Source organism: Marmota flaviventris, chromosome 10 (assembly GCF_047511675.1).
Source record: "Marmota flaviventris isolate mMarFla1 chromosome 10, mMarFla1.hap1, whole genome shotgun sequence".
In the NCBI taxonomy this organism is placed as follows: Eukaryota; Metazoa; Chordata; class Mammalia; order Rodentia; family Sciuridae; genus Marmota; species Marmota flaviventris.
Window position 1 is genome coordinate 37,962,998 of NC_092507.1, and position 22,971 is coordinate 37,985,968.

Consider the following 22,971-nt stretch of genomic DNA (forward strand, 5'->3'; position numbering starts at 1 on the left):
GCCAGAGGCCATCACTGCTCTTGAGCTCCCAGCACAAGTTCCCGGGTGAGATGTTTTCTTAAGAGCTCAGTGCTGGGAAATGCTTTGTGCTGCTTTATTAAGGCATGTGCTTTTGTTGTAACTTGACACAAATGACAAATAAGTGAGCAAGCAAATTAAAATAACTGGCCTGTGGACACACACCAGGATGTCAGGTGGGGCCTGGGGATGGGATTCCTTCCTTATCTCAAATCTTCCCTGTAAGATAACACTGTAACAGAGACTCCCCCTGACATTCCAAAACCCTCTGGTTGTCCCTTAGCTCTGCTCCCAGTTCCTGATCAGACACTTAGACAAGAAGTTGGAAGAGAGAGACAGTGAGCCCTGAAAGTTCCTCCAAGGTGAAGATTAAGTCCCCATTTTTCTGAAAAGCTCAATAAATGGAATTTGAATCTGAATCTGAACTGAGGTGGGAGGCAAGGGAGGAGCAAGGGAGGGAGGGAGGGAGGCAGGGAGGGAGGCAGGGAAGGAAGGTTTAGAAGAGATCTGAGAGGGAGAGGAAAAAGGCCTGTCTGCAGATGGGAGATGAGGAAGGAGTCTGCTGAGCCCCTGCCAAGGCCAGAGCCTGGGAGGTCAGAGGTCAGAGTTTACTAAGCACCAAGGTCACCTCATTCATTAGTTATGGTGCTAGCTCACTAGGGAACTTGCTCAAGGTCATCCACATGATTCATGTGGATTTGAGTGCAAAACATTTCCACTATTTGCCCTAAGAGAGAGGGTGAAGGAAGAAGAGAGAGGAAGGAAGAGCTGAAGAGATGGGAGGAGAGGAGGGAGGCTGTGTGGACAGAGAAGACAGGAAGAGGGGAAAGTATAGAAGGCTGCACAGAGCTATGAGCAAAGGTGTGTGTATGTGAGAAAGTCAAATTGACAAAAAGACAAAAAAGAGAAATGGAAAAGAGGAAAATGAGAGAGAGGAGAGGGAAGTCAGAGGTGGGGAGGAGAGATGCCTACGTAGAGAGAAGCCTGGGAGCAGGTGGGGGGACACCTCCAGTCCCCCAGAGCTCAGGTCTGAGCCAGAAAAAGGACAGGCTGCCTTCCAGTCCTCTGCAGAAGTTGACTCTCAAGGCCCCATACACCCCTGGGGCCAGGAGAGGGCGCCTCAACCTCAGGCAACTGCAAGGAGGCTGCAGCTGGAGTCCCTGCAAGACAGGCAGCAGAGGGAGAGAGCCGGGAGGGAGGCCAGGCTTTCAGTAGTTCTGTGGGTTATCGGACCCTGGCCAGCACCTCTGGTGGGCACCAGATCCCTGAAGACATGGGCTGGGCACTGTGCTGATTTGGGTTCTCCCTGGTTGCCTCTGTACCAGCCTAGTGCCTCCTCTGGGTCCTGTTACTGTCACTACCCTATTCAGATCTGCTTCCTGTCCTAAAGGGTACCCTGCCTCCTCCTCTTTTCCACCAAGAACCATTCCTTGTTTGAGTACAGGGTAAAAGAGTATTCAAAGTTATTTTCTACCTACCACGCCATTGGATCTGAACAATTCACCAGGTAGGTGCAATCAAAAGAATGGAAAACTGAGGCACAGAGATGGAGTGTCAGTTGTCTGTGGTCACATTTGTCTTAGATTTTTGCCACTGTGACCAAAGGATCTGACAAGAACAATGTAGAGGAGGAAAAGTTTATTCGGGGCTCACAGTTTCAGAGATCTGGGTCCAGAAACAGCTGACTCCATTGCTCTGGGCACAAGGTCACAAGGTGAGGCAGAATATTGAGGATGGAATATCATGGTGTAGAGGAAAACAGCTCAGGGCATGGTACCAGGAAACAGAAGGAATGTTCTCTCTCACAAGGGACAAAATATATATACCCCAAAGGCACACCCTCAGTGACCCACCTCCTCCAGCCATATCTTACCTGCCTACAGTTAACACCCAGTAAATTCCTATCAGGGAATTAATTAGTGCACTGTTTAGGTTAAAACTATCATAACCCAATTATTTCTCCTCTGAACTTTCTTGCATTGTCTCACACATGAGCTTTTGGGGGACACGACATATCTAAACCATAAAATGCTAAAAATAGAAATCACGGGACTTTCCAGTTATTACACTCTATGATGAAAACCCAAGAATCTTAATTCCTTTTCATGATATGTTTCCTCAACACAAGATTAAAGAGGGCTTTGCATGCTGACTCTAACTGAGCACCAAATATCAAATCTTGGTCACACTGAACCCTGACCTCTGTCACAGATCTCTACCACTGACTGAATCCTGAGACTGATTATTACTGACTTTATCCTGTTTTTTTTTTAAAGTTTTGAATTATGCCAATGAATACAGATAATAGAATCTGACTCAGTAGGAATATCTGAGTATTCCAAATGCAGTTTTGAGGACACTGATGTTTAAGAACCATAAGAACCCCTTAATAATATTAAAACCCCTTCCTGGAAGATTTTGTGAGAATTATAACCCAAATAGATCTCATCTATTCTAATGGCCCAGAAATTTAATCCTTAGATTTCATGTAGTTCAACTCTTGGCTACTAATGGTAACAACAATGATATCATTTATTGAGTGCTCACTATGTTTCAAGTAACCTCTTTGGCACTAAGAATATTTTTCAGTGTTTCCATCTACTGGAAACAAATCTGTGAAGAAAGTACCAGTCATCCCTGTGACATGGGTAGACTGAGACTCAGAGGTTAAGTCACTTGCCCTAGGTCACAGAATAGTTAAATAGCAGAACCAAGATTTGTATCCAGGTCAGCCTGGCTGCAAAGACCAGGCTCTCTTTCAACCTATTGTTTAACAATTGCATCTGTTAGTTACTCTTTAGCCATGAGCTCCTCCACTATATGGCTGATTTCTTCAAAGAAAGTGCCTTTTAGTGGGGCCATAAGAGGATTTAATATAAGAAGAAAGAAGTTCTATGTTTGGGGAGGCATTGCCCTGCCACCTATCAACTGTGTCACCTGGACAGAGTTCCTCTGTTTGACTCTTGAGTCTCTGCACTTCTACAGCATGTGAGTGGACCTGGCTTAGGATAGGAACTCGGGGAGAATGCACAGCTCCCTCCCCTGACCCTTAGCTTCCTTGTTTATAAAATAGATAATAATCCTCATCTCTCTAGATGGTTGTGAGGACCAAAATACGTGATGGTCGGCATGCACTCCAGATGTTGGCAACTGCTGTTGGCCTCCAGGAAGGCATTCTGAATGAGCTTTATAAATACCATAAATTTGTTTTACTTTGCACTAAAATCCGTGCATTCTCTGTCCCCTGTTCCACTCAAGGCAAAAACTGCATAGATTGAGAGCAGCAGTCTTCTCAGTGTGAACTGACTCTCACCTCCTGTCTCTCGAGACACATCAACAAGCCATGCACGGCCACAACCCCAGCTAAAGGCCCTTGTCTCAGACAGAGCTGGCAGCTGCCTCCTCTTATTGGCAGCACATTTATCATCTTGAGGAAAATATTGATGGATAAGAAACCCCAGACAGGCAGCGTGTCTTAGCTGCACGTGCAGCCTGAAGTGAGATTTGAGGTGCTGGTTCTGGGTCTCTCTGGAAATAATGAAAGGTCGTCCTGTGGAGAATGATCCATGCTCCCAGGGGTCTGACAAAATCCTAGGGATGACTGTGTCCAGCACATAGTAGAAGTTCAATAAATGCGAGTTTGAATCCAAATTAAATAAACTCTTTGAATGCGGCCTGGTGGGTTCTCATATGTCCCAAAGCATCATCTTACAGATGGGATCCGGGAAGGGAACTGATTTGCTTGTCACATAGCAGGTCAGAAGCACACAACAGATTAATAAAGTACGTGGCTCATAAATCTCACATCAGAAGGCTGTCCTATGCCACAACACCACTAGGACAGGTCCTCAAATCTCTGGCCAGATGGAGTAATCTGATAAACTTGATCGTAACTGAAGTATAATGTGATAAACGTAGACATTTCCCCCAGAGAGGTATTTTCAGAATCCATCTCTGAGGGAGTGCATTCTCTGAAAGGGCGGCCAGCATGGGCGTCAGTGGTGCTATGGGATGTGCTTGTGGCGCACTGGCACCCCCATCTGACCCATCTGACCTGTCCTCCCTACGCGGCAGGCAGTGCGCCCTCCCAGTGCAGCACTGGTGAGGCTGTGGGTCACGGTCTTCACCAACAGACTCCCACAGCCCTCTCCAGCCTCCTGGCCTCTCATTCCCTATCTTGCATTCCCAGGCCCAGACTGGTCCAAAGGAGGAGAGCAGCTCTCTTAATGCTCTGGACTTCGCACACGCTACTTGCTATCTGCAAGACCCTTTGTCCCCTTATGATCCTTCTAGACTAGGCCTAATTCATGGTTTGTCCTTGTTGCATCTACTCCCACCCCTCAAGGCTAGGTTAGACGCCCCTTCTCTCCACTTGGTGTGCTCCTCTTTGTCACCACTGTCCTGTCACTACTTGTCTGCCTACCTCCACCATAGTGGAAATGTCCCCAGGCAGAGGCCATGACCATGGAGCTCTGCTCCCCTGGAAACCAGCACAGGGCCTGGCATGAAGTAGTTGCTCAACTTGTACAACCTTGAGTTCTAGACCCCTTCTGTCATAGAGGTTCAGAATGGAGCCGCTTCCCAGGGACCATTGTTTAGGACATTAGGGCCACACACACAGATCTACTCCCTTTGCTTCATGATAGCTCTTTAGAGATTTGGCCAAGGAAAATATGCATTCTAAATGTTCTCTTTCCAAGGAAAATGCCCCTGAATTCTTTACCAGTTCCTCATAGGTCTTAATTTTGGGCTGGGTGACCAACCAGCCTGGTTTGCCCATAGCTGACCTAGTATTAGCACTAAAAGTTCTCAGTCTCAGGAAAACCAGGACAGTTGGCAAACTTAGCTTTGTGTTCTTCTTCCGACCTGGTCCTGCAGGGGCCATGCACCATTTACCAGTATTTTACAGAGGGTGGGGGCCAGAAATGCACACAAAACTCCAGGGGCTGATCGCAACAGAGGGCAAAAAGGTCAGCACCTCCTTGATCCCCAAATTTGCTTCTGTCTCTGCAGGGACCCAGCATCAGTTTTGGCAGGAGATTAGTATGTGGTGGATACATAACCTTGTTGGTCAGCATTAAAGTTCATATTGTCAATTAAGAAGCCTAAACCAATTTACCTCACAGAAAACCTCATTTCCTCAAATCTCTACTTCCAAAGCTCTTTTGTTTTGTTTTATACAACTATCACTATATCATCATCATCATCATCATCATCATTATGTTGGGGATTGAATCCAGGGCCTTGTGCATGTGAGGCAAACACTCTACCAACTGAGCTATACCCCCAGCTCCTTATCACTATAATAAATACTGCTTAAAAAGTCCCCATACCCAAGACAAACATTCGGGGCATTTCTTCTTTCAGCCATGACTTACCAATCACCTATAGTGTGGCAGCTGTCTCTCTCAATGTCCTTAGAATCAGTCAGAGTTAAGCCCAAACCTGCAATGGGGAACTGTCCCCACATTTGTGCAATAAGAAGGTGGGGAAACTAGTAATTGTGTACATAAGTGTGTGAGTGAACCTGAAAACAGACAAACAGCTTTGATTACTTAGAAACCAGCCAGGATTTCTTCTGACCGTCAGCTAACAACCATAACCCTGAAACAATATCAACTCTCTTTATCATCAGCTTGGTTTCCATGGAGCCTTGCAGTGCTGCTAAGTGAAGGCTGACAGTTATCACTATAAAGTAACTTTACAACTTTGTAATTTGTAGCTCTCTGCTGACAGTAATATTAACAGCATTTCGAATTATGGCTATAAACTTGACAACAGCAGGTAAAACTCTTAGAAACCTCATCGTGGGGGATGAGGGAGGCTGGGGGAAGGTAATGACATTTTGGTTTTCCAGGCCTGGGCAGGAGGCATTTGGAAATCAGGGGCACACTTTGATGTGGAGGTGGGCAAAACAGCTCAGCCAGGCACCATGGAGAGTAGATACAGGTGGCATCTGACAGCTGTGTCTGGATGATCAGAGAAGGCAGATAGGTCCGTTTAGGGGATGGGTATTAGAGAGGGATTTTAGGAGGTGGAGGACAAGGAAAAGCTAGCTGATGAGTCCCAACCTCTGGGATTCAGAAGAGAGTCCTGCTTTTCAGGGAGTGGAGGGAAACACCGGCTCACTGCAGAGCAGAGAGCAAGGTAAGGCAAAAGGCTGGAGTGCAGAGTGGACAGAGCAGCCCTTTCCAGCTGTATTCATCTGGGTTTCAATTCCCACTCTACCCCTGACCATGGAGCTCTGCTCCTCTGGAAACCAGCACAGGGCCTGGCATGAAGTAGTTGATCAACTTGTACAGCCTTGAGTTCTAGACCCCTTCTGTCACAGAGGTTCAGAATGGAGCTGCTTCCCAGGGACCATTGTTTAGGACGTTAGGGCCACACACAGAGATCTACTCCCTTTGCTTCATGATAGCTCTTTAGAGATTTGGCCAAGGCAAATATGCATTCTAAATGTTCTCTTTCTGTGCAGCCCTGGAAGGTTATTTGATTTTTCTGAGCTTCTGTTTGCCTACTTCTATCTCAAAGGCCCAAATCAAATGATCCTTTATGTCTATCCATCCATCCATATATTCATCCACCCATCGACATACCTACTTGTCTAACTATTGATTTGGAAATAAATGAAGATCATATAATTTTATCTTCTAATGTAAAGGAAGGCAAATTAGGACCCAGAGCAGATACAGACTTCCCCAAACCTATGTGGCCAGATAGAGCCAAATCCAAGCCTCCAGTGCTGGAATCCCAATCCTTTTCATGAAGCACACCCTTAATGTTATTAGGTTTACTATTACTATTGCTATTATTAGCCATTTATTGATTCATTCCTTCATTTAGTCAATTGTTCAGTAGGCATTCATGTTTAAAGATCAAACTCCAGTGTATATCTGTAGGGAGGAAAACAAAAATATCAACAAATCTCAGCAGTGTAGCTTCTGGTTTCCAAGACCCACTGGTTCCCAAGACCCTCTGGTTCCCAGGACCGTCTGGTTGAAGTTCATTTTTGCTTGTTAATCTTAGCAAAGCTATGACTCTGAGTATGACAAATAAGAACTAAGAAGACCTATGTACCTTTAGATGTCAACAAGTCAGATCTGACTGCTTTCTACCCCTCTGTCCACCTAAAAAGTGAAGTTTTCCCCCAGAATGAAGTTACAGCTCCAAAGTCACACACACTGGTAATTTCTTTGGAAAGTACAGAACTCATCTTCCTAGTGGCCTTGCAGATGCCAGGTGGGGGTAGGTGGAGCCTCCTTCCACTTCATTCATTTGCAACCCCCAGAGTCTCTCTAGATTGGGCTATGGCTGGAGAGGTGAGGTCACTTAACCAAGGCCACGCATCTTTATGAGGGAGCATGGGGCATTAGGCCATACTGGAACTGGGATCCTGACACTAGGATTGGGATTCTTTTCACCAACTTATGGAGCAGAGCCTACCTGGACAGTTCCCGCCAAGACAATCACTTCCCTCATTTTGACTTCAAGGTACCTTGAACCTATTATGAACCTTTCTAAAGCCCACTACTTCAGACCTATAGAGCCATCTCTTTACCCAAATTCTCAGTCTGGATGTTACAGGAGCCCCTTATACTCCACATGTCACAAACAGAACCCAAACAGCCCCCTCTGCAGCCCTTTGCTCCAATAGTCCATGTCTTAGCGACTGGCCCTCCCATCCACCATGTTGTTCAAGTCAAGAAACTGCCACCCTTCTTTCCTCTGCCCTCGGCCCATATCCACACCATCAGTGATATACTCAATCCCTCCTGTTACATATTGGAACACATTAAATGGAACTGTTTTTACTTGTGGTTTCATCTGAGAGCCCAAGACTGTAGATGCCACATTTCAAAATAAGGAGTGAGACCACCATGCAGGACTGGCCAAAGAAAATCCAAGACCAGTTGTGTAAACTTCAGCTCACCTACCTTTACTTAAGGGTCATAGTGACTCCAACAGGGGTGAACCATCAGAGCACCAGGGGCTGAGGAAGGAACCACAGGCCACCTCCCGGAGGATACATCTGCCCTTGGCAGTAGATGTCCCACACAGGAGAAAGTGTGTCTGAAGAAGCTCATGAGGGCATGCCACACCATCTAACCAGAGCCCTAGTCAACTAGGCCTTTCTGCCCCTGTCCTCCTCTTCCTCATCCTGTTCAGCCTCAGAGGGGAGGATCAGGAGAATAAGTCAGGCAGACCCTGACTCCCCTGAACACCATGAGATAGGCCTGAGCCAGAGGACAGAGAGGGTTTTGCTTTGAAGAGATTTGATGCTTTTGATTGGACCAGACATAGTAATTGCTGAACTGAGACTGTTTTGTGACTAGAATTAATTAGAGAACTTTTAATTTCCTGAGAGTGACTGGAAACTCATGGGGCCTGCCAGAGCTTTTGTATCTCTAGATCTGCAATCTATACCCATCTATCTATAAGGACACTGGAGACTATAAAGTGGTTTCACGGTTGCACCTTGTGAGCATCGTGCATTCCATGCACCCGTCCACCTTCCACACGACTCACACCTTCTCTTCGTGGCTGGCTCTGCCTGCACTTACTGATCACCGGTTGTTTCTGGCCCAGCCCCAGATACCCTCCAACACTTGGCCAGAGCATCCTCTCTGGCATCTGGGTTCTCTCCTGTACTTCTCCCTTTGCCAAGAAGGCTGCTCTACCCTTGCTCTCCCTGCCTGCATCCTATTCATCCTGGGGCTCTGAGCCTTAGTTTCTCTTCCCCTGACCCCACCTTGGTTAGATGACTCCCTTCCCCACCAGCAGAGCTCCCCACTGCCAGACCATTTATCCCTCTGTGATGCAGGGTCTCTTTACCTTTCCTCCTCCCCTCAAAACTGTCTTCTTGAAGGCAGAGACTAAGCTTTATTCATCTGTCTCTTCCTGCTGTCTAATGAGTTTTGCTGGGTAAATGAGTAAATTAATGATATCTTCAATGTTTGATATATGTTTCACAGGACCCTGTACAAAGGATATAGTGGGGTCTGAATCGAGACCAATCCAATTAACTGATTGGAAATCTTGGCATCTTCTCTTGGCTAGCTATATACCCTTCTCCCAGAGCCAGCATTATCAGATTTCATCATGGCCACAGCTATGGGCCTGGGTAGAAACCAGTCTGTTCAGGACCCAAGGTCTCTGTACCCAATGTTTTCCCATCCGTTATGTCAAAAGCGCTATTTCTTCTTGGCTTGTAACCATACCATAAACAAAGACCAGAGAAGCTGTAGGGTTACTTTATGATTCCAGTTTAGCCTTCTCTCTCTCTTTTTAAATCATTCAAACGGAGCATATTTATTACTTGACAGGCCAGTAAAATGTAAATAGGGTTTGCTGAAGAATGGTCCAAAATTCTCAGGAATTTATCACTTCACAACAACAACAAAACCAACAAATGACAGGAAGGAAAGACAAGAGAGCTAATATTTAAGAGCGCCCAGTATGTGCTCAGTGATTTATCTTTCATGAGAACATGAATTTTCCCATGCAAACCTCACAAAACCCCTGAGAAGTAGATAATTGTTATCCTTGTTTCACAGGTGAAGAAATTGAGGTTCAGAGTGGTTAAATAACGGGGTTGGAACCCTCCATGAGAATGAGGCAAGGCAGAAATCATATTCAGGACTCTGGCACCAGCATTGTGTTCTTGCCACAGAGCGGACAGACTGGAGTTCCAGAGGCCACAACCAGTCCTTCCCGCATCTCATCCAGCATCTTATTGCCACAGAGTGGACAGGCTGGAGTTTCAGAGGCCACTATCTAGGGCAGAAGCCTCTGAGGATGTCCCTCTATTAGGTTCTGTTTAAAGATATGGGCCTTTCTCCAAGAAAATAAACTCTGTGTCATTACTCACAGCTTTGCATACATTTTAGATTACCATGGATTTTCCTGAAGCCCATCCATAGGCCTTCCAATTAAGAACCCCTAAATTAAAAGGAGAAGAATAGCTGTTGGCTTGGCCTCATCAGCTAAGATACTTTTTCTTTATTTCCACAGTTAGATTAGAAACTCTTATGTTCATAAATTCACTAAATCTTAAGGCTCATAGATTCTTGATTTCATAAATTCATCTAATCATGGAATTACATAACTTACATTTTAGAATTAAAAAAATCTTAGAATGTTAGAGCTGAAGGGGTCAGAGTGATGGAGTCCATACATAATCTTGTTCCACAACTCCCACAGGTAGGATATGTTGGACCTGAGCCTGAGAGAGGGGACAAGGCTGGCTCAAGGCCACTCAGGCATAATGGTAGAGTAAGGATTCAAACTGCCGTTGCTGACTTCAAAGCTAGAGCACTGAGTTATAAGAAGGAACACCATGTGGCCTCCATGGAGCTGGGAAAAGTGGGCAAGAATGTTTGTGGAGCATCTACTAGATTCCAGAGGGTACTACAGAATCCTTTTACCCTCCTAATAACCCTGCAGTGTGGCTGTGGTTTTTATTTTACAATCAGGGAAGCAGGCACAGATAACCAGCCTAAAATCACAGAGCTAGGAATGCATCAGCTACTATATCCATTCCTCTATTTCCTTGATGTGTTAGACAAGGAAAGTCAGAGGTCAAGACCCAGGTCATGTTTAGCTAGTGCTTTGCCAGGGAGGAAAACTGAACAGATACATATGTTCTGGCCTGGACACCTTTGTCAGCCTGTGTGAAATGTCCCTCAGGATCCCCTGCCTCCACCAGCCCTTCCCTCATCTCATTCAGCATCTTCTGGCTAACTAAGCTGGTCTCCATGAGTCCTGGTGATAGGGAAAGGCCACTCAGGATGGTAGACACAGGAAACTCCATGACAGCAAGGGCACATCTTCTCAGTGTGTGAACCAGCTAGTATCTTGTGGTGACCTCACCAAGGCCCTTTGCCCCACAAATCCTGTCAACACAGCCCACCTTCTTTAACATCAACACTGGACCTCATTCCATTTACAGAAGCTTTAAGTGTCTTGACCAATAGTCACTTAATATTTAGAGGACACAGTCCTATAGGTTATTTAACCTCATCATAGCTCAGTGAATTATTATGTCTTCCTGTTACAGATTTGGAAACTAAGGCCCCAGGATAGAACTGCTCAGGGTGGCCCATGTAGCTACCAGTGACAGCCAAGATTCAAACCCAGATGTGGCTGCCATCTTTGCATAGCACTCCCTGTCTCTGTGAACAACTCTAATTCCCACTGCAGGGGCTAGAATGTGTGAAAGTCCTCCATCACTTTGAAAATGTGAGGAAGCTCACCTCAGAGAGTCTAGAGGACTTGCTGAAGGGCGTGCTCCGGGAAGAGGCTGGTGCTGTCATCAGAATCAGGTCTCCTGACTCCCTGTCTGGAGGACACTTTCTCCCAGACCATATTGTCCTTCCCATCAGACCATGTAATTCCTTTTTCTGATTGGGACATGGAGTCAGCAGCCAACAAAGATCACAATCTGTCTGCCTGAAGTTTCTCTCTGTTATGAGAGTTTTAAAAAAATATGAATTTCAAACAGGAGCCAGGTTAAGTCACTCTTGTGTGTGTGGAACTGACTGGACTTTCCTGGAGCAACTCTGGTTTCCTCTTCCCACCCTCTTGATGACAGAATAAGGCAGGATGGCTCCAACAGTGCCACGGCCTGCTCAGCTGTGCAGTCTCTCTACTCTCTCTTGATTCCATTCATCACCAGCTCCTGTGCCCCACTGCCATCTGTCCGTTACCAAGTCTTTTCAGCTCCACATTCTAAATATTCTCAGCCACTGTCCTATCCAGGCCTGAGCTCTCCCCTACCTGGTCTGCCCTCACAGCCTGCTAACACAAGCCCTTCCTACTGTCTTGGCCTGTTCCACTCTATCCTTTCCACAGAGGCAGGGTGGATTTCCTCTCTTATTTAAAATCTATTGCTGTCCATTTCCTTCATACTCAAGTGCAAATTCCTCATGGCCTACCACTTCACTTACCTCTTGTATCTGAAATCCTTCAGCCATACTGGACCATTTACAGCTCCTGTTTCCACCCAGTCCATCCCTTGAACCCTTGGGTTAATTTCTATCTAATCTTAAAACTCAGCTTAGACATCTCTTCTTCAGGAAAGCCTTCCCTGACTCCAGAACTATTTTGAATTTTCCCCCATTTGCATGTAAAGACATTTTTGTCATTGCAACATTTTCTGTGTCTTGCCTGGTCTGTGGTAGGCACCAAATATATATTTGTTAAATGCCAATGTCCCATAGCTTTCTCCTCTACTGCAGAACTTATTATGCCTATTTAAACTGTATCTTTCCTTTTCCATCTCAGGCTTCCCCAGATAGAATGATTGTGAGCCAGGAGCCATGCCTTCTTGCTCACTATTTTCCCCTAAGTGCTCCATATGCTTCCTGGCATATACTAATGGTGGGTTTACTTTTGATGAATGAGGACTAGTTATTGAGGGGCTGGGCTGAAGGAGGGGTATTCTACTAAAAGTATACTTATTTCTACCACAAAAACATGCCAGAGGGGCTTAGAGAGAGTAGGTAAAACCATCCAACTGGACATCAGCAAACAAGACAATCCAAATTCAGGCCTCCTCTGGAGGGCTCATGTCTCGTTGTGAACTATGTTCCAGAATCCCCTTTGATGCACGAGCTCAATCTCTTTCTTCTACTTCCTTTGCTACAATATCATAGGACAGCAAAGTAGCTAAGAGTGGAATGTGACCTACATGTGTATTAAGGAGGTAAGGATCCTGGGGAAATCAGAGCCACACATCATCAAATGTGTGAAAGTGGGAAGGGGGCAGCATGACACATAAGAGATGGCCAGGCCTTGGGAAATTACAGATCTCCACTGCAGAGCAGAGCCTGTTCCCTGGTCCTGACTGAGCCAGGTGGGTGGAAAACCGACTTCAACAGTCTTGGTGGCCGTGGGGAGGGGACTCTCAGTTCTTATCATGATCTCTCCAGTGTTCTACAGGGTCTACACCTCTGCCCTAACACCAGCCTAGCCCTGGATGGCCTGCCTGAGGCCATTGCCCTTCCTCCCATGTGCACAGCAAGACAACCTGGAGCCACCAAGCTGCAACCTAAGTCCTGCTGCAATGAGAAAAGATGCCTTCCTGCACAGAGTATGATGGTGTGATGGGAACTCCAAAAACACGCACCAAGGATTGAAGAAAGGCTCAAAGGACACCTACCTTTCTAGGGAAGGAGTATTTGCATATACAGTGAACTTTCTGCATCTGCTGTTCCATATCCATGGGTTCTGCTTCCAAGGACCCAACCAACCATGGTCAGAAAATATTTGAAAAACACATGCCTCTACTGACAATATACAGCAATTTCCTTGCTGTTATTCCCTAAATAATACAGAATTACAACTATTTACATAGATTTATACTGTGTTAGATATTATAAGTAAAATAGAAATAATATATACAAATGGTACCATTTATATAAAATCCAAGGATTTTAGCGTCCACAGGGTCTCGGAAGCAACATCCCAGGTACCCAGGGACAACTGTATATGGATTCCATTCCACCTTTTCTTCCCCTCCCCAATTATATTTTTTTCTCTGAGAAAAATAAGGGTTGGGAAAGGAGAAATTGATCAACCTAAATTAAAAAAAAATAAGTGAAAGCAGAATCTATCACAATCTATCACAGTGCAGATCCAGTGACTTTGAAATTAAAATCATTCTGGGAAACTAGAATGACTATTTACTACCTAAACAAATCCAGCAGGCTAGGATGCAACCTTTAATCTCATCAGGGCAAACTTAGCAGTTTTTAGAGAGATTTTATGAGAAAACTAAGGAGGAGCAATTTGTCAAAGAAATACAAAGGCAGAGAGAAAGATGCACAGAGGATGAGAGAAAGGGAAGGTGGAGAAGAGATAAAGAGAAGAGAAGGAAGAAGTTCTGGAAGAAGAGAGGAGGTAGCAAGGAGGGGAGGAAAGGAGACACAGGGAGAGAAAAGCACAGCGGGGTAAGGAGGGAGGGAGAGGGGGAGGGGTGAGGGAGGGGGAGGGGAGAGAAAGCAAGAAAGGAAAAAGAGCCAGTAGAGAGGAGGAAAAAAAAAGCGAGAGAGCAGGTAGGTGCACAAAGAGAGATGAAGAAAGAAAGTGGAGGTTGATGGGATCAGGGCTGGAAGGAGGAGCCAAGGTCGTCAAGCTCTTCCTCAGCAACCCTGGAGCATCATCTAGCCTGGGCACTTACAGACTTCAGAAGGCAGAAGACTCACTGCCTCCCAGGGGAATGGGGAGGAAGACAGTGCAGCAGGAACACTAGGAGGGCCATGGGTCCAGGGCTGCCCCCGCCCCAGAAAGACTTGGTTCTGGAAGCGACAGTTGGAGGATGTCCATGTGGGGGGCATATGAAAGGCAGGGCAAATGGGACCATCCAAAGCTGCCACCTCCATCCTCCCCTCAGGTCTGGCCTTTTCCTGAACTGGAATCCTGATTTCTGACCTGCTAGTAAATCCTGGCAGACTTGGATTCCCCTGCCTGGATGAGATTGGCCCAGGGCCGGGTGGGGATTTGCCAAGGATACAGGCTTCTTCGGTGTAGGGCACAGCAGCTGTGGTGCCCCCGACGATGTAGCTGTAGAAGGAGACCTCTAGGGTGTAGCAGTAGGAAGTGTGGTCCAGGAGACCACCCAGGAAGCGCCGGCCGGTTCCTGCCTTCACGGCATCCCGGTTGAATGATGTGCTAGACTGAAAGAGTAAGTAGAGAGGAGAGAATCAGGCCTGGGGACCCGCTGGCTATTAGATTTTGAGTAGATCTTATAACACTTCCTGGTCTCAGCTTCCTCTCCAAAAAGTGGGATATTAATCCCACATCTCAGGATTATTGTGAGGACTGATTGAATAAGCAACGTAATTAAATGAACGATCCGGCAGAGCCCTTGGGGCAGCGTAACTGCTGCTCAACAACTGTCTGTAGAAACTTGAATGGGGACAGATGGAGCAGGAAATGTTGGTAGGGAACAAGAAGTAACTATATGATGATGATGATCGTAAAATTTGGAAAGTGTTTTCAACTTTATAATATTGTTCCCCATGTCATATCCCCTTTAGGCTTCAAAAAAATCCCTTGAAGTGGGCGTGAACACTTTACCTCTCTATAGATGCAGAAACTGAGGCTCAATAGAGGTGGAGCAAGTAAGTCAGAAAGCAGATTTGAACCCGGGATCAAGTGATTCCATGTTCCCATTAGAGATTCTGAACTCATATCCAGTGTCATCAGAGGGTAGGAACTATGGCTGTGTCTTCATGAGGGTATTGAGAATACCCATCAGAGTAGACAGACAGGTCAGACTTTCTCTTCAAACACATGCACTGACCTGCCACCAAGCTGAGGCAGCCATAGCCGTCCTTTCTTACCCCAGTTCTTGTGATCACCACCAGAAAAATTTCAGACATGTTAATCAGAGTAGCAGGCATGAGTTTATTAGAAGGGATAAGAAAAGGGAAAGGAACACTCTCAAGGGAAAGAGTGGGTCTTCTCAGAGAGGAAAAGGATGGGGTGCCCCTTCTGCCTTCTGGTTTTATTGCAGGTTCCATGGAAGTTTCCAAAGAATTCCAACCAGGTCCACCTCCTGACTTTTAACTGATAGCAGGAGTACATCATATTTCAAGTCCCTACTGGACATGACAACTTTAGGTCACTTTGGCCCATGCTAACCAGTTCTAATTGGAACATGTTCTTATAGATTTTGACTGGGGGGAATCATCCCTATCTCCCTGAGTTCTGGGATCTTGCCTATGTAAAGGGTCACTAAAGTCACCCCACCCAAGGGTAACTTGTGCTCTTTTCACTGCATTTTGGGCCTGCATTTCTCCTGCAGATAACAGGGTGTTTGCTGAGGATTATATCATATCCTGTTGACCTGAGCCAGGCAGGGCTTCAGGTTTGTTTGTTTTGATTTTTTTTTTTTTTTTTTTACAAAAGAAAGCATTTGGGGGTCAGCACAGTGGGCCCAATTTACAGAATTGCTTTCTTAACCTCCTGTTCCCACCACTCACATCTCTGTTCCCCATTAGTGTGATAGCAGGCTAGTGGCCTTATTTGTCACAACCTTGCTTTCCCCATCTGTAAAGTAGATGTGATTTAAAAAAATCTTGTCCACAGAGTTGTGAGGGTCAGTTTGCTGAAGGTGTTCTGTGTGAACCCATGGAAATCTAAATAAATGAAAACTGTGGTTTTAATAAGAGGATGTCTGTCATTTTCAGAAGGAGATAAGAGAAGCAAGAGATGGAAAACATAAAAACAAGAGAGATAAAGACAGTGAAAGAAACAAAGACGTGTGTGTACCATTAGAGGTAAAGGGAAAAAAAAATCAGAAAATCATAAAATGGCAGATCTGAAAAGACTTTGAAATCCATGTGGTGAACTGCTCTCCTGTTTTGAAATTAGCATTGAGGATCAGAGCAGAGGTAGTGATTAGACCTGGATAGATGCCCTTGACTCCAACTCTGAGCTCCCAGAGGGGCTGCATGGCAGGATCCTTGTCAACAAGCCCACAAATAAGGCTCCTGGGTTGGGCCCCTTTTGTAGGTCCTGAAACCTCACCCCTGTGAGGGTCTCTGAAATGGAAGACACACCTTCCAAGGAACATGGACACAGGAGACTGCAACCTGCTCTGAAATTGCAGTGGTTTCAAAAAGACAGGATTGTAGAGGGTCCTATAGAAACAAGCATGGCTGTGTTTGTCCCTTAGCTACAAATGGGTAGCCAGCTGCTTCAATTCTATCCCTAAATGCTAGGTAACCTTGCAATAGATTCTTAACTTTTCTGATCCATAGGTGTCTCTTGGGTATAAAGAGAGGACTGGACTAAACCATCTCCATTTCCTTTCCTGGTCTGCCATCGAAAGATTGGGATTCAAAGTGCACTTTACCACACAGAGAAATTCATCATCTCCACTAATGTCCAGCCTAAAGCTATGGGCAGGTGAGTTTTCAGCTCATCAACTTCAAAAATTGCTATGACCTTTGTAGGCCTCTCCTCCTCTGGCCATATGGAAATAACAAGGCCCATATATTTAGTATCAAAACAAAGTAAAATGCGCAAACACTCTCCTCTGTCCCCGTACCAGTGCTGATCCCTATCCTTACTTTCTCTCCCTGTTCTTTCACAATACCGCTTTGTGCTATGAATTTCTCTTACTGCCTAAGAACCTCCCCAGCCTCCTCACAGGGGAGGGGCAGTGCGAGCATCCATCTCTGGAGTTTGTTGAGGTCTTTACTGGTAGCAAGGTACTTTCATATCTATAGCTGCACATGTTTACTAGGACACGCGGGACACGCAACTGTAGATATGGAAATTATTACTCAACAATTGCCGACAATGAAATTGAAGCCAAAAAAGAGTCATGGGGGAGAAGCATAGTGGGCAAATGACCCCTTTACTAAAAAAACTGAGGGAGATGAAAACAGGCCCTGGGCTGGGGCTGGCACATAGGAGGCCTCAGTGAGTTACTGTCCCTTGTCAATGCTGGAGTCAGATCCACTCAACAGATGCCAGCTCATCAGACAGATCAAGTGCCACCTTTTCAGGGGCTCCCTTGCTGATGGGCCATGAGCAGCTTGAGGGCATGGTCATGGCTCCTTTACCTCCATCTTTATCACCCGCGCAAGACCTGGCACAGAGTAGGTGTCCCACGAAGGTCAGACCAAACTGAACTGAGCCAGAAGAAAGGGGGGGGGGGCAGAAGGAGGCACAGAGGTGTGGAGGGGGCTGGAGCAGGGTATACAAGAGCTCTTGACTTACATAGGAGAAATCCTCTGCATTCTGGCAGAGCAGCTTGGGGAAAATGGCTTGCCTCTGGAACCTCTCTTCATCCTCAAAGATATTGCCATACATGAAGCCATTCATCATGGTGGAGTGGGCGTGGATGTCAATGTAGAACTCCAGGCTTGTTTTCTGTCAAGAGAAAGAATAACAAATGAGAAGTCTGGAACCATAGAGCTTACCTTAAAGCGACCAAGCACTCTACACACACACCCTTTGAAGCTGGCCCTGTGTGTCAGCAGATTTGGCAACTATTTGCACTGTGATCAGAGGGGTTGAGACAGGTCAGGATCAATTTCTCTGTTCTCAGGGTCTGCAAGTACTGTAAAGGGTCACCAAGACTTTAGGGGTCTTCTGGAGAAGTAAGGCTTTGTTGGGTTTAGTCAGGATAACAAATTTATGGTTAGACATTAGTTGAATGTATTCCTTTGATTAATAAGAAATGCCTTTCAAGGAACACAATTGTATGAACTCTGGGTCTACGTGTAATTTTACCCTAACTCAAAATTTCTTGCTGGGGATCCTGGTATAAATCAGGCTTCCACTTTGAGCCTTGGTTTTCTTGTCTGAAAAATGGGTATATTGATTCCAATCTCAGAAAGTTATACTGGAAAGCAAACACAGTAATAATAATAATAATAATAATTACTCTCATTTTCTACATATTTAATGAATGCCAAAGACAATTCTGGGAGCTTTTCATGAAAAGTCTTAGTTAATTCTTTTATTTAACTTGTTATCTGATCCCACACCTACTACCCAATAACATATAAAGAGGGGTAGCTTATATGAGAAGTCTTTGTAATCTGTAAATAATATTGACTAGTCTTTCTCTGTTCTCTACTTGTACATATTAAGGAACTTCCTAGCTTGATATGGTATTATTTATTAAGCTTCCCTGAGAGTAGGGGAACAGTCTGTAAAGAAGCTCAATGCCTATAAGTGAAGGATGCAACTGTGAGCAGCAAGACTGAACAAACAACCCAAAGAGATTACCCAGATAACATAACGAACTGGCAAAAATAGGGTGGTGGGGGGACTTTTAGGCCATTAGATATTCAATGTCCCTTAAATACAAACTTCTCTTCCTATATATCAGCCCAATATGTATCTGCTAGTCCTTTCTGAGAATAATGGAGGACTCAGACATGAAAGGGACTCATTCAAGATCCTGGAATAATTGGGACTGACACCCAGGCCCCCCTGGCACAATTCACTTGTCATTATCAGTGGACAACATTAGAAATAGCCCAGGCAAATCCTGGCCACCTCTCTGTCTCCTTCCTAGGTCATAGATCTGGGAAAGAAGAAAAGTCCATATTTGAAAGGATTCTCCCTCCTTGGGACACTTTCAAATGAAGTTAAAACCAAATGAAAACCATGTTGCTTCTAGAATGTGGGCTTGATGACTGTCATTTCATTTGCCTCAGAGTTGGAGTGAAAAATTATGTCTCGCCAAGCTCCCAGTTCTCTGGGTAGCATAAGCTGTCTTTAGAGAGATACAAGATGCACTGCTCTGTGTGATATTAAACTCATCATTTTCAGCTTTGGAGGTGGAATACACAATGATTCAACAGGAGTCCTATAAAAGTCATCTTTGCAATTTTATTTTCTTCAATTGTCTGTCTTTTCCTCTGAGCTTTTGATGAGCTGCAGAGGAAAGGAGGAGGTAGAGGGATGACTTAAGAAATGTGTGAGGGAAAACTGAAGTTTATATCTACAGATGTCAGGAGCCAGAGAGGGCCTTGGAAATCAGTTTCTCTGGCCTTTCTCAGATCAGCCCTGAGCAGGGAGGTTGCTTGCTCAAGTCTTGCCTGAAAGCTGGTGGAGGAGCAAGAACTGGAACCAGGCTCTTCTGATAATTACCTTTGTCCCCTACACCTGACACCTCATACCTGACAGCTAATGCGACTTCACTTTCAATAACCAGGAGGTGGATTATAATTGGTTGACTCATGTGGTCCCAGAGTAGAAAGGTATGAAACAATTCATAGTGAAAAATCTCCTTTCTACCCCCTCTTCCAGTAGCTCAGTTTTGCTCTCCAGAAGTAATTAATGCTATCAGGTTGGTCTGGATACTTCTGTAGGTAGCTTGCCTATATTCAAGTAAATATTTTTCCCTGTCCCAAATGCTAGTGTACCCTAAACACAGTATTCAGGTCTGCTTTTCTTTTTTCTGAATATACTGGAGGTACCTTTCTCAATAAATAAAAAATTATTTCATTTTTCTTTAGCAGCCATATAAAAACTAACCAGGTTCCTATTGTCAGGCATTTAAGGTATTTACAGTCTTCTCCTGTTATAAACAATGCTTTAGGGATGGATTTTGCATATACACCATTTCACACATATGCTATTATATGTAGGATAAATTCCCAGAAGTGGAATTTCTATTCCTACACACATTTATAATTCTGATAAATGTTGACAGATTGACCTTAAAAGGGCTAGGACACTCTTAGGCAAGAACAAGTGACTCTTTTTCAATTATCTTGGCAACATGGTTGGATGGTTGGAATCAACATTTCTTTTTTTTTTAATTTACCAATTTGATGGATAAAAACTGATGTCTAAGAATACTTAAATCTGAATTTCTTTTAGTGTATTTTTATCTCTTATTATATAACTAAATATCATTTCATATGTTTAAGAATGATTTGCATTTTCTTTTCTAAGAATTGATCATTCATTTCCTATACCTATTTCAAGAAAGTTGGTTGTTATGCTTTATTTCTTATTGATTTACAGAAGCCATATATTAGAGAATTAGCCTTTATATGTAGTACAATTTTTTTTTGCCTTTTTACTTTACTTCTGTTAGTACATTTTTCCATGCAGAAATTTTTATATGTTCAGATTTATCAGTCTTATGTGATGTCTGGGTTGAATTCTTTCACTGTTCTACTTACTGTTGTGTTGTTCAATGTATGTGAAGGTAGGTTGTAAAGTAAGGGTTAAATTTTATTGTTCTAATATTATCTATTGAATTGTGCATGTTTTCCCCACTGGTTGAAAATAATTATTTGTCATATAATTTTTGTATATACTTTGGTTTAATTCTATTCTAATTATTTGTCTATGTTCAATACCACATGGTTTTAATTATTTTTTGTTTATATGGTTTTATATTTGGGGAGCTATTATCGCCTCATTATGCTTTTTTATCTGAACTTTCATGGATTTTCTTCTGTATTTATCTATCTGATCTTTATAATTAGCTTCTTTAGTTTCCCCCACTCTCCCAAGCCTTGTCAATAGTATCAATATTTATAAAATAATCATATTAAATTTATAAATTAACCTTGGAAGAATTGACTCTTGACTTTGAGCCTTTCCATTTATTCCAGCCTTCTTTTAGGTTCAGCAGGAAGTTTTTAAATCCAGGAAGTTTACATTTTTAATTGCTGTTATGTGATATTTGTTTCCATTAAATCTTCTCATTGGTCATTCTCTGTAGATGTAGATTTTCGTTTTCAACATACAAAGTTTGAACATAGACTCTTTACTAATTCTATTATTATTGGTTATAATTTCAAATTTGAGTTTCTTGGATTTTCATTTATTCAGCAAATAATTTCTGAGTACTTACTATATGTCAGAGAGTATTCTAGGCACAGGGAGTATGTGCCAGGGGGTATACTGAATACTACGGACATTAAAATGAACACAACATAAGGAAGGCCCTTGATCTCAAAAGAGTTTTCCTTCTGTTATGGTTTGGATATGATGTGTCCACAAAGTTCATGTGTAAAACAATTCAAGAGGTTTAAAGGAGAAATGATTGGATCATGAGAGCCTTAACCCAATCAGTGAATTAATCCCCTGATGGGATTGATTGAGTCATAACTGAAGGCAGGTGGGGTATGTCTGGAGGAGGTAAGTCATCAGGGCTGGGCCTTTGGGGTATATATTTTGTATCTGGTGAGTGGAGTCTCTCTCTGCTCTCTGATCATCATGTGAGCTGCTTCCTAATGCCACATTCTTTTGCCATGATGTTCTGCCTCACCTCGAGTCCTGAGGAATGGAGCCAGCTGCCTATGGACTGAGACCTCTGAAACTGTGAGCCCCCAAATAAACTTTTCCTCCAGTAAAATTGTTCTTGTTGGGCCATTTAGTCAGAAGTAAAAAAGCTGACTAAAACACCTTCTATGGTGAGCAAAAGAAAATCAATCAGTTAATAAATATATAAGATATTGGAAAGTAGTAATACCATGGAGACAAAACAAGGTAAGAAAATAAAAAATATCAGAGGTTCTAGAAAAACAAAAGTCTGTATGAAACAGGAAAGTTAGTCTTAAAGATCTCAGGTGGATGGGTCTTCTAAGTGGAAATAAATGCAAAAGTCATTTGTTCTTGCATATTTAAGGAACTGCAAGGAAGTGGAAATGCCTGGAGAAGAGGGGTGAATAAAGGGACAGTGTTTCCTCTGTAATCTTGTCATTTGTACATAATAATTTTATCTTTTCTTTTTTCGTTTTTTTACTCCTAATTTGTTATTCATGTCTAACAGCATTGGCTAGTACCTCAAAACAATCTAAAAGATTAATTAATTTCTAAATTTCCTTCCCACCTTGAGATTCTAGGCACTATAAATACAATAGAAAACAGTCTAGAGAATTTACCTAACTTACCTCTAAGTTTGAGGTTTTAGTTCTTCTTTTCTATTCCACATATTTAAAGCTTTGCTAGGAAAGCCAAAAGATATGCAATAATAATTCCAACAACAAACTGATTATGCTTTGTGCCAAAACTCTACGAACTTGAGTTGGCCCAGTTAGAATAAAATATAAACCACAGAAGTGGGGTTTCTAGCTTTGTTCTAATGTTAACATAATCTGTGATCATGAATAAGAAGCAACTTTTTATGTTGTCTCAATTACCTATCCTTAAAACTTATAAATAGATGGGATAAGACAGACTTAAACTTTTCATGATTTTTTTTTTTCTTGTCCTCAGCTAAAATAAATTCTTAACAGTTTCTTGCTTGGGCTTTGATATCAATACTTGCTACCATATGTCCAATCTGGTTGATAAGTTTTAGTTCCTGTGAGTTACTTAAGAACAAGGCCAGGTCTGATCTAAGTCTTCATCATCTCTTACTTGGTCTACCGATGTAATAACTTTTAAATTTTATTTATTTAATTTATTATGATTTTATTGGTGCTTTATAAATATTAGTGAGATTCATTATGCCATATC

At 43.5% G+C, this 22,971-nt stretch overlaps 1 protein-coding gene across 1 annotated transcript in view; it reads right to left on the reverse strand.

Moving 5' to 3' along the window:
* The window catches only part of Agbl4 (AGBL carboxypeptidase 4), a 1,244,450-nt gene that overhangs the window by 31,784 nt on the left and 1,189,695 nt on the right, over positions 1–22,971 (reverse strand). The window contains exons 10-11 of the mRNA XM_071618599.1: positions 17,752–17,904; positions 14,531–14,693 (exon numbers count right to left, since the gene is read on the reverse strand). Of these exons, the coding sequence (XP_071474700.1) occupies positions 14,531–14,693; positions 17,752–17,904 (316 nt within the window). The remainder of the gene's footprint in view (positions 1–14,530; positions 14,694–17,751; positions 17,905–22,971) is intronic.